Raw genomic sequence first — 12,629 nt, 5'->3', positions numbered from 1 at the left:
AAATAAGATTAGTACACGTGCGCGGACATCATCAAACCGACCTGATTAGATATCACGAAAAAGCCACGAACGCATGACCGCTATAAATATTCTGTAAAGTGCGGCCACACATTGCCGAGCGTCTCCATTCGTTCATTTCGTAATGAGCTTCCTCTACGCGGTATCATTTTGCGACGTATCATTATTTATCGTATATGTTAGAAAACAGAAGGAGAAAATTAAGGTCTGCCGGAAAATTTAGGTTTTCCCCTCGCCATTTTCGTGTTGCTTCTCCAACAACCTAAAGGTTTTCAACCATTTATCTTGGCTAACAATAAAAGAAACGTAAAAATATAATACAGAACTGTCTGTATTTAATTGTTTGTAACATCAAAGTATGTCAACAAATCATTATCAGTAACTTATTCGTCAAACGGACCTGATAAATTTGCAAAAATTTATAAGTGACGTTAGCTAAAGTTCAATCGATCAATTTCCATCAATTTCTCATATGCAATACTTTTCACTCCCCGATATATCTTATGCAAGGTAAAACCGAGTTCTATCGAGCCCTCTTGTCGTTCATATCTCATTTCTTTGGTATCTAAGAGACATCCCTTTTAAACGTGCTTTTGCACAGATGCTTCGCGTAAAAAAAAAGTATAAAGCTATAGATAATACGAAGATTTTTATGTATCGCTGTTTGAGGATCACAAATATGTGTTAACGGAGGTAATCTTTTAGCCTTTACACAAGGCGTTGTATAAACTTATAAAAATATATAGATACGGCGTCATACAACGCGCAAAACTTGACATTAAGTTCTGCCATTTTTCACGTATGATATTTCTCTTCTTACATAAAAAGGTACTTTTCAGAGATGATGTATAGTAACGTTCTCTGTCACAAAATAAGGAAATACGTCAAGTTGTAAAACAGTAGAAAATACAAAAATTGTATATTTTCCGAAGTTTTCAAAGACGTACTTTCCTTAACTTTTTATAAGTGACATTTTTCGACAATATTTTCCGCCACGGAATAAGGAAACGTATCAAACTATAAAACTGTCAATCACGACAATTTTCAAATCGCTGTCAAAATTTATCGCTTCTATTACATTTTCTCCGAGTTTGCTTTTGCAAATGGCACCGGTCCTCTTTAACTTTTTCAAAATGATATTTCGTAATACAATTTTTGCTTTACCTATATAAAAAGGTATTGTTAAGCTTTTACTTCAATAAGAATTTTAATTAACCGGCTTAACCGCCGATTAATGTTTAACAATGGAAATAAAATGCGCAATATAATATAATAGCATCAAACTTCGTTAAAGAAGAATTCAGTCGTCCGTTAGATTCCCGTTAATAATGACATTCCCCTCCCCCCTTCCACCCGTAAAAAAGCCGCTTTTCAACTTCTTGATAATGATACACCTCGACAGTGCCTAGCAACCTCGTGAGAGAAAACGCATGTCGGACATATAAATCAGTAAATAATAACCGTGAAGACGCGCGGAAGGGGATAATGCCCGCGATGGTCAGACTGACGTTCCCGCGAGCGGGACTTCCCCGACCGGATGGATGCCGCCGCCGTTGGCATCCATCGCAAACGATTGTCAATGCGGTTCGATTACGCTATATTAAGTATTTTTTAAATTTTCTTTGCCACATACCTGGACTGGTCTGCCAAGATAGGCCGCCGATGAACATTTTCCTAGAAAAGAAAGACGATTCCATCAGGCTCGCCGTGTCCAAGTCGCGGGTCGTCGGCGGAAGAGGAAGCGGACGCGGGGAGACTGCCGGCAGAGGGTAACTTCCGGTACTATTTTGCAACCCCCTGCGCAGTCTCCCGTCCTTGGCGGCAGGTGTCACCACACATCAACAATCGAACAACACACGTTTTCTTTTTCCTTTTTCCTTTTTTTCTTCGCGAACAACGTTTCTCGTCGTGACGCGCCCGAAGACCGGATCTTCCGGATCGCGGAACGGAGTCGCGAGACACGCGACTTCTTCTCGGACCGGCACCTCCGTTTCACTTCCCTTTCCTTTTCACACGCAGTTGCACACATCGAATCACACGATCGATCCATGTCGATCGATCAGCCAACCAATTCGTTACTTCCCCGTGCCCCATCCTTCCCCATGCAGATCCCGTCAATCTCGAATTTGCGCCGTCAGAAAAAAACCGCGCGATGTGTATCTTATCTCTCGAAATCCACTATCACTACGGAATTAACGGAAAAGATAACAAATGTACATAGTACATGCAATTAGATGTAAGCGATATACGATGTTCTCTGGACGAAGAATTCAGCCTGCTCACTAATAATCATTATTTCGATACTTTATGAATTATTGTGATAAAGAAACCGAATTGATATTGGGAATTCTCGCATCTGTAGATTCCCTCGGAAAGTTTTACAACTTAAGTCCTTAGCTCTCTCTCTGAATTAAGCAGAAAGAAAAAAATCCTGCAGGGAACCGCGTGACGATAATATTAATTACGGTCGCTCGAAACCTCTCCATCGAGAAACAGTCACTAGTTCGAACACGTGCCGCTTATCAATCAACTATCCCAAAGCGGAAAATCTGCGTGTTATCTGTTTTACAGATCGATGAACGATCCGCGTGAATGTCGGCTATCTATATACTGAGAGTGAGCGACATGCATTTACTAAAACGGCTTTACAAGGATTCCGATGTCATAAAGAGCTCTAGATGAAAACTTCTAGCTATCAAGGTTATCAAGCGATTAAAAAAAAAACCGACGACACCTGAGCTTTTTAGATAGACCGCAGAAATGAGTGACGCGAACCGCTCCGCGTCAATAAACAAGGTCGATCCGGAAGACCGCTCCGGATAAGACCGGCTAGCGTAATCTCCCGAGGAAGCGAATTGCGCGCTTCTCGCACGACAGGCAGTGACCATAATCGATCCACGTACGCGTCATTAATTAGCCGGCTTAAGTATCCGTCAGCGTTGCGTCGATAAGGAAACGACCTCCCATCCTTTTCATTCATGATCTCGTCCGCTCTCCCCCCCCCCTCCCTCCTTCCACATCCTCACGGATGAGGAGCGATCCCCACTCCTACTGCTCCACTCTTCATCATCGTCGTCGCAAATAATCGCGCCTCGCATTATTACACGGTGAGATAACGCTCCCGCTTGGTAGACGTAATCACGTGGTGGCGCATTTGAACATCGATTTTCCGAGCCACGGTATAGCTATCTTCCTCCCACGCGCGCTCGCTCGCCCCTCCCGCCGCCACTTCCCCCCCCCCGTGCCTACTCCACTGCATCTCTCTACCTCTATCCGTCTATCCATCTAGAGCTTCCCAATTGGAAAAATCAAAGTAGGCTACCGTTTCCTCTAAAGCTCGCGATCATCGCGAGAATTAAATCTGGAACCGGTATATATGCCGCGGATAATCTTGACGTGACAATTATACATATTCTCGATATCACTTATCGTTAACGTCAGTGTCACTTAACCTTTCAATTCTCCAATGAGAGCGGTATCTTTTTAGAGAAAAATTATTGTGAGATGTTATCATTCAGTTATTAAATTCATTGAAAGAAGTTTATCTAAATTCATTTATCTGTCGATATAAGCAACGTAAAATATACACATATATCGACATTTTATCATTGAATATCATTGAATACTATTTAAAGCGTCAGACATGTCAAAAAAAACTCGTTCAAAGATCTCTTGTCAGATACTAAATCATATACTTATATTTATACATGTATCTACATTTACACACAAAAGAGAAGAGATATTAAAGATCTCATATTGTAAATGTGCTTCAAACATTTAATCATGTAGAGTTTCAAACAATACTGTATAATTGTCATTTAAATTATCTCAAGATATATTCGTACTTTAAAGTACATTTTATATTGATTAGATTTGAAAAGCAAATATACAAACTTTATTAAAGTATTTATACAACATTAAGTCACGAATCAAAGACTGTATTGAATCACCACTATATAATAGCGATTAAAGTCATTTTTCTTGTATTGTAAGTTTACAATTTGTTTCAAAATTAATCTTTTAGTATAAAATTAAAATTTTTGCTAATATACTTCCTAATTCGTTAAAGGAATCGTATCAAATGTGTTTCAGTTATCAAAGAAATATTTAACCAAGTCGGAGTAATTACTAAATTCGAATATATATTTATAATTTCTTACAAATACATTTCTGAATGTGTGCCTTGTCTGGAGTTACTCAGGAGAACATAAGCATTACTGCCATTTCCTCAATATCATCGGGGACGAAATTAGCAACCAGATATTGCAATGGCAAAATATACTGTAGTCAGAATCTAAAATTCATGATTTCCTGTGATATAAAGAGTAACCGGAACAATCGATGACAACACGTAATAAAATTTTCGAAGACGAATACCTCACCATACTCATCATGATTGTCAGTATAATTGAAGGTACAGTTCAAACAGGTCAAACGCCGGTTGGGTGAGTATTAAATCGAGCGATTTAGCGAATATTGTATCAATTTCGTATCTTGCGCTAGTAATGGTTAGTAGCATAATTTAATCAATCCATCAGCCACGAACAATCTAAGCGAAACGTTCTCCGGGCATTAAAGATCTCATCGGATAAGCGTTACATCGATCACAGTGCGGTCGAACTAATGCTAATCAATTTTGTTATTTCACAATCATCATAAACAAAAGACGTGACCTAATTAATTTGTTAGTCACAACCGAAACCGTACAAGACTGTCAAGTATCAAACAATACATATGTCATCAACAAACCGGACACGTACAATCGAACGAACAGAATCGATCGGATACCCCACTTTTGATTCGTTTTAGTCAAGGATGTAATCAATTCGTTAACCACAACCGACGCTAAACCGATTCCTCGTCAAGTTTCAAGTATGTAAAAATCAAAAATATACTTGACATTAAACTAATCCAACTACTAATCGCGTGAAAATGTGTTAAAATCCAATTCGACAACACTACACGTCATTTACGCGGAGCACCCCCGGACCCGTGCTCCATTTCGGGCAATCACGTGACAAGACCACGCGTAATTTCGCCCCGAGAAGAATCGGTCCACCACGTGGCCATCGCACGAGGCGTGGTGTATTCACGTGTGGTATTCCAGTATTTCGCGTTCTTTCGCGAGAGTCTGCGAAATGTGTCGGCTGACGGGCAAGATTCGAAGGTGGCGGCATCTCCTCTCCCTCCCTCCTTCTTTCCATTCATCCGACTCTCTCTCCCACCCCTGGTTCCCATCCACCTACCCCGTCGACGGGGGGGCGGGGAGAGGGGGGGTGGTGGTGTACCAAGCGCTGAAAGAAGGCGCCACCGGTCCGAGGAGAGGCACGCATATTCACGCGCCCGGCAAACATAAACACCATGCGTGCTTTCCGTCGCGTGCGATTCGACGACGGTGCATTCGCGTCGCCGGACGGCGGAGATCGGTTTCGAAATCATGGCAAAGTGGCGCGATCCATCCGTTTTTTTTTTTTTTTTTTCGGGAAGCGACCGACGTTAAACCAGAACACTGACACGGAGAGCAGGATAACAGAAACACAAGCTTTTTCCAAGGACGAGCGATCGCCGCGCGGCATAGTATCAACGCACTGAGAACGAAAGCGCTCCATTTTCCCGCCCGTCGTTCCCCACCCCCTCTTTCTCCTTTCACATTCTCCCACGCATTCACGCATACATACGTCCTCCCTTACGCTCGCTCTCTTTCTCTCGCTCATTCTCTCTCTCTCTCTCTCTCTCGCACTCGCTCTCCCTCCCGCTCTCTCTCTCGTGTGGTCGATCGTTGATGGTCGATGTAGTGGAACGTTTCGTGGTTGCCCGGGAGTTGTAAACGGAGGCTGCCGTTCACGTGGTGGACGGTGACAGCCTCTCGCACCTTTCTGGTTCGCTCATTTCGCTTTCGTACCCTGGATCGTTGGGCACCTCGGCGGGCGAACCGCTCGCTACGATCTCCTGGTTCTGGGACTCCATAGCAGCGCGCGGCGCACGATTACTCGTCGTCGTCGTCGCTAGGCTCTCGCGTGCCCGGGGTGGCAGCGACGGCGGTCGGCGAGTTCGCTCGCGTAGCGGAGTAGCGGTGCTGTTGTCTAGTGCTGTCGTGGACAATGATGCTGCTGCTGCTGTTGCTGCAATCGCTGCGGACGGTGTCCTCGGGTGCTCGCGACGGTAATCTCGTCGCCGACGGTAGCGGCGAGCGTCGTCGCGGCGGAGCTCGTGACGTACGAAGGGGGTGGTGTCACGACACGCGCGAGACTTCCCTCGCTCCGAACTTGCTCCAGTTGTGCCGGTGCTCCAACTACGGTTTCAAAGCCTCTCTCTCTCGCTCGCTCACGCTCGATTACGCTCCTTCTGGCGTCTTCCTCTTTCTCTCTCTCTCTGTCTCTCTGTCTCTCTCGCTCTATCTACCTTTCGGTCACTCCGGATTATGGAGGGATGGTGCGTTCGCTGATAATCGCGCGGCACTACTAGACGAAAGCGCGATTATTGACGGCGAAGGAGTGTATGCGAAACGGGTTGTGGATCAGGATATATACCCCGCGCTTTGTCGCGCCACGATGACAACGGTGACAACGACGACGACAATGACGATGGCAAGGATGACGACGACAACGACGAGGAGGATGAGTACGAGGACGATGACGACGACGACTAATAGAGTATACACGAGGGAAAAAGGCTGTCGACCTCTCGCTCGCTCTTTTGACTCCGGTATTACTTCTCTTCCCTTGGTCTCCCTTCGCCAATTACTTTCTCCTTCTCTCTCTCTCTCTCTCTCTCGCTCTCTTTCTCTCTCCGCACTCTCCTCACACTACCGACTACTAAAAACTAAGAAGGTGAGAGGTTACGTGGCTGCGCGGTACGGCGACTACTGATGACGGGCGGCGGCCGGTACTCGGACGTGCGACGCGCTCTGCGAGAGGTTCGACGCGACACTGCGCTCTCGGCGCGGGGCGGGGGGAAGGGGGGTTGGGGGGAGAGGGGCATGCGGCGGCGGCGGCGGCGGCGGCGGCAGCGGCGGCGGTGCGGCGGCGGCGGCAGCATCGGCGGCGGTGGCGGTGGTAGTGGCGGCGGCGGGGAACCTCGGCACTCCAGCGGCGGGGGGTCGGAGAAGGCACCGCGCCTGCGCCGTCCCCACTCGACGCCGCTAGCCGCGAAGCGGAGAGGGGAACGCCACGACCGCGTACCCGCCTCCGATCGCGGCCTGTTCGCCTGCTCGCTCGCTCGCTCGCTCGCTCGCGGATAAGCGAGCTAAACATTAAACTTCGCTAGCGCGCGCGAGAACGTGCGAGTGAGAGGGCGAGGGTGATCCTCGCGCGAAAAAGTCCGACCACCCGCGCGCCTACACTACTTGCTCCACTTCCTCGCCTCCGCGTGACCCACGGCCGAAAACGTAACCCTCGCGCGAACAACGGGGACAGGTATTGCGAAAAATTTGCTCGCTCTTTAATTATGCCTTTCTCTTGCGTGATTACTTCTTTTTTTTACAATTTTTACATTATCCAGAAAAGAATATTTAAAAAAGAACCATCACTAAAAAGAGAAAAATTAAAATGTTATTTTGCAAAGTGATGGATTTAAACAGCAATCGTATTCGTTCGCTGTTATTCACAAGATATTTAAGATCATGCATACGTACAACAAACACACACATACATACACGCGCGCGCGCGTACGTACACGAAAGAAAATATAAGACGTCCTCTTTCAACTGCGCTGATTTATACGAACTTCTATGCATGCATCATGTTCTATCGTTCTATCCAATTACACAGAAAAACAAGCGGAAGTAACTGTCGACCTACTGCCAGTATGGAAAGCAAGGGGTTAATAGTTGCCCCGTTTCCCTCGTTCGCGCACATCTCATCCCCTGTCGACTATTAATTTGCCTTTCAATGCAGTACCGGTGATTATCGATTTGATCGGTTGAAACCTCGCCGGCAGAGAATTTTTGCTTCCTTCTAAAGTTTATCGGACCGCGCGTTTCCACTAGTTTTAATAGAACCGTCGAACGAGCAGTTCGTTTGTGCAACAAATCATTCCCGGTCGTTTGCCTTTCGATTTGACGTTGACCTAATCGAATTTTCTACGCGATCGTACGATTTATCAACGCTTTGTATAATACGATCGCTCGCTATAATTTGCAATCAACATTTTTCTTTGGCAAGACTGACGGCAGTGGCTTAATGAAGTTGATACTGTATACTACACACACACACACACACACACACGTGCGCGCGCGCGCGCGCATAAAAAACATTTTAGTAGAGTAAACGTTAAAAATATAAATTGTTAAAATTAATAACATTTCATTCTAATTAATTTTAAGTAAACTTTGACAAAAACTTATTATCATAAGTTATTATCATTACTACTTATTATCATAAGTATTACATAAAGCCACCATTGAAATATGCAAAGACAGAAAATAACTATTCTACTAATAACACTTTAGAACTCCATATATTTTGAATCATTGGACCCTACATGATATTTTATATTTTCTTTTCTATTACATGAATATTTATAAACGCTTTATTTTATCCGTTAAAGGAAAAATTGAACTTGTTGCGTTAAAAAGATAGAAAAAAGATTTGACCGAGAAGAAAAGTATGTAAATTAGATTAAAAGATATATTTAGTACGATGCACGCGAAAATTTATATACTAATGTTTCAAGCGTGTTAATGAACATGTCACGTCGAGCAACGCCTGGCAATTATCATATTTGCAGAACTAATTAAATTAACGCAGTTCGTATAAACGATTTTTGCATTCTGTATTGATCTATTGCTGTATTCAACAGCGAGGGACTATATGCATCGCGATATGTGGAAGTGGTAATTTAACACATAATATTGACACGAGTCGTATTATATGTACCTCACGTTATTGTTTTTATTACACTTATTACGCTTCTTAGAATTTCGTACTTAATGGCCGTAGCCAATTAATTATATGATTACACAAATTATTCACGGCACAAATCCGGAGCAGCGATATGTGCATCGTCGATGGTCAGTTTATCGATCAGAGCTTTACGCCGATATACATCCTATGCGATTTGAAGGCAAATTAACCAATTCATATACAATAATAGAAATAATTTACGCAAGCGGAAGAATGATTCAAAATATTGCAAACGAAAATTAGCGACTATACAGAGTGTCCCAAAATTATCGGATACTCCTCAACTAGCAGACTCTTGTCGTATTGCAAACATTGCAATACGAAAATTCTTAAACAAAAATGTCGAGACTTAATAGCTTTATTTTATAGTTTTTAAATGAGAATTTAAAGTTGACCAATCAGTTTATAAGAAATTGTGGCATTTAGGCATGATACATATACATTGCACAATAAACCGTGCCGTTGTACATTGACTTTTTAAGTATTAATACAATTTTGCATACAATGTATAGAAATAACTTCTGAGCTTTGTCTTTGTCTGCTTATATATTATTGTTTAATTTAAACTACACATAATAATAACAGCTCAATATTATTACAAAATATCAAATATATCTTGAACTGTGAAGGACATTAAATTACTATACTTTGATATTAAAAATATTATGAATATAATATAGTTTTGCAACATAATTGTAAAATCAAGTATACTAAAAAATTATGTGATATTTCGGGTTATATTTCCAGAAATTTTTAAAGATGTGAACAATCGTATATATTCCAATAAAATAAAATAAATATATAAAAGATTTAACTAGAGAAAATAAATGATAACATAACATAAAAATGTTATTTAAAGATATTTAACGCAAAAAAAACTTTAGTGTTACTGAATCAAATATAATAACATTTTATATTATTATATTATATTAAATTGCGCAAATATTTTCATAAATTAAAGATTTTAAGCCAGTATCAAATTTATTCTGTTAAATATCTTTATTTTTTGTAATGAAATCTTCTAAACTTTTCGTAATACATAATTATTATTTCTTAAATATAAATTGAAAAGGTTTAATAAAAGACTACATTTTTTAATTATACTGTCCAATAAAAATGACATCTTTTCGAGCACAAGAATGAGGGTAATTGTTTCTCGTAACTTTTTAAGCGCTGAATATGATCCTTAAAAAGTATTCTATTACATAACAATTTTGAGAAATTTGGAGCTAAAATTGCAAAAAGGAATTTTGCGGTTAAAGTTGCATCTCCAGCTCCAATTTTGACGCCAACACCAGCTCTAAATTATTAAATTAATTTAATTCAATTATTAAATTAATTAAACTATTAAAATAAACAGTCACAAACAAACAAATCAAAACCTAAATGTAATTTTCTTATCATTGCAAAATTATATTAATACTTAAAAAACAAGTCAATCTGTACAAGAACACTTTCATTATTCTGTAATGTCCGAGCGCGCCAATTTTCCGCAAACTGTGATTGGTCAACTTTAAACGTTTTTTAAACTATTTAAAAATTATTATACTCTCGACATTTTTGTAAAATAAAAATTTTCATCTTATAATGTTTCATAGAATCAGTCAATGAAAGAATAGTTTTGAGATATCCTATATAATTGACTTCATTGTATTGAGATAATATATAATCTGAAGAGCAATCTCAATATTACAACGTGCCGTTAATATTGGAGTAATTGTTCAATTATCAAACATCAATTATTAATTCAATTACTTATTCAATAATCTCTCGTTGCACTCTCAGTGATTGTAACTGGTGCAACATTCTGACGTAGAAAATAGACTATATGTGCACACATGTTCTTCTAAGGTAGCAGGTTGTCAGTTGCATTATACCATTCTAGTACAATATTTCTTCCCACAATCTTATCCGCAGAACAATAACTGATGATCTCGCACGAGATTCTCATACTCACGTAGAAACGTTCTTTCTCTCATTACTATTGTCTATCTATGCTTATCTAAACGTTAAGCAAGAATAAGGGACAAAACAAGATATACTCAAAAATATCAAATAAAATTAGTTTGATGATAATCATCTTAATTGGAAGTAAAATTTCTATTATGTTATAAAAGAGTTTTATTTTCGCGGTTATTATTAAAAATGTAAACATTGAAAGATTTAGTATAATACAATAGGGTAATATTGAACTAACTCATTTTTCTAAATTTAAAAAAAACAAGAAAAAATTTATGTTTCGATATATTTCCCAGCATTCGTTTCCAATTCGTTATTAATAGTTAGAAGATTATGTAATTCTACTACGTTTTATATAATTTGCGACATTGAGGATGATCCAATAACGATTTAAACAGATGTCTTTTTTATCTTATTAATATTTATATAACTAAATTGTAAAATCGTAAAAAAAAACTAGCATTAAGACTTAACTTGGCTGATTAGCCCTTCGACTTAATTATTTTAAAAATATTTAATTTGTGATATCCCTACCTGTGTATATAGAGAATATAAGAGAATATCTTAATGTATTTAATATATAATCTTTCAATAACGCTGAAATAGAAGATATTATACATCTATAAAAATAATTATATAGACTGATAAATTTCTACAATCTTTGCAATTTCTAGATATTCCAAATTTCTAAATCAATAAGAGCTTTCGTCGAATATACAAAATTCTGGTGAGTTCTGGCGAACGGAGGAGCAGACGACTCGTGAGAAATCGGTATTCACAATAAGTAGTCACGAAGGATTTCTCGGGCTGAAGTCGTGACCGTCTGTTCCTGATGATATATCCCACGGGATCGTCGGGAACTTGCCAATCACTATTCGGGGATTTACGCCGTCCCCGAAGTGACCTCGCGGTAGCTCATACAGAATCGTCCTAAGCCATGACATCGCCCGGCTGTAGTGCATCCTTCGGCCAAAGGTCCGTGATCGCGCTCGCCGCAACGGATTTGCATAATACGAAGAAGAGAGTGAGGAAGAGAAAGAGAGAGAGAATCATAATTCCGTGGCATACTCGTCACATGGCACATAGTGCACATGCACGTATCTTGAAATATCAAGATGTGTCGCGCCAATCGCGTGATTATCCCTCAAACATTTGCATTTGCAAATCAAATAAATCCAAATAAGAATGATAAATAAATTCGAAAATGAGAAGTAATTTAACGGCACGTAATTTAAAATTTGCATGTACAGCTGCATTTCTCCTTTTTAAATTTTAAGATAAATTTGAACTTAACGTCAGTCAATTTAAATGTCGATTTTCTTCCCGAAAAAATTTAAGGCGTAATTGTAGAGCTATTCTATACTGAAAATTGCAAAATTAAAAAAAAATTAAATTTCAGATGATATCTTTATCATCATCTTAGACGCGTTATTCGCTTGAGATAAAATCATATTTCTCCCGTGCTGACAAGCTTCATGTCGCCCCGAGCCAAAAAAAGCGATTTTGAGGTATTCACGTGTTCGTGAGTACGAAATAAAGGATGCCATGAAGATGATAGTGTCGTAAGCAGACCGTAAGGACGTCGATCAAATTTTTATCGACTTCCCACGCCTCGTCATACTTTGCTTTGCGCATAGCATTTTGCTATACAGACAGTTACGTCAACACTATCGGCAAATTTATAAAATCAAATTCAAAATGCCTTATTTTATATAAAAGATTATTTTTAACGTCCGCGCACATTAAAAA

The 12,629-nt window shown here is 40.1% G+C and overlaps 1 protein-coding gene across 1 annotated transcript in view; it reads right to left on the bottom strand.

Moving 5' to 3' along the window:
* The window catches only part of LOC105455683 (RNA-binding protein Musashi homolog Rbp6), a 645,795-nt gene extending 638,852 nt beyond the window's left edge, over nucleotides 1-6,943 (bottom strand). Inside the window, exons 1-2 of the mRNA XM_011699183.1 lie at nucleotides 5,921-6,943; nucleotides 1,652-1,692 (exon numbers count right to left, since the gene is read on the bottom strand). Of these exons, the coding sequence (XP_011697485.1) occupies nucleotides 1,652-1,692; nucleotides 5,921-5,985 (106 nt within the window). The 5' untranslated portion in view covers nucleotides 5,986-6,943. The remainder of the gene's footprint in view (nucleotides 1-1,651; nucleotides 1,693-5,920) is intronic.
* Nucleotides 6,944-12,629: the final 5,686 nt, after the last annotated feature.

Source organism: Wasmannia auropunctata, unplaced genomic scaffold (genome assembly GCF_000956235.1).
Source record: "Wasmannia auropunctata unplaced genomic scaffold, wasmannia.A_1.0 LD335888.1, whole genome shotgun sequence".
Lineage (NCBI taxonomy): Eukaryota > Metazoa > Arthropoda > Insecta > Hymenoptera > Formicidae > Wasmannia > Wasmannia auropunctata.
Note: the sequence above shows the minus strand (reverse complement) of the source record. Positions and strands in the feature narration are given on the sequence as shown.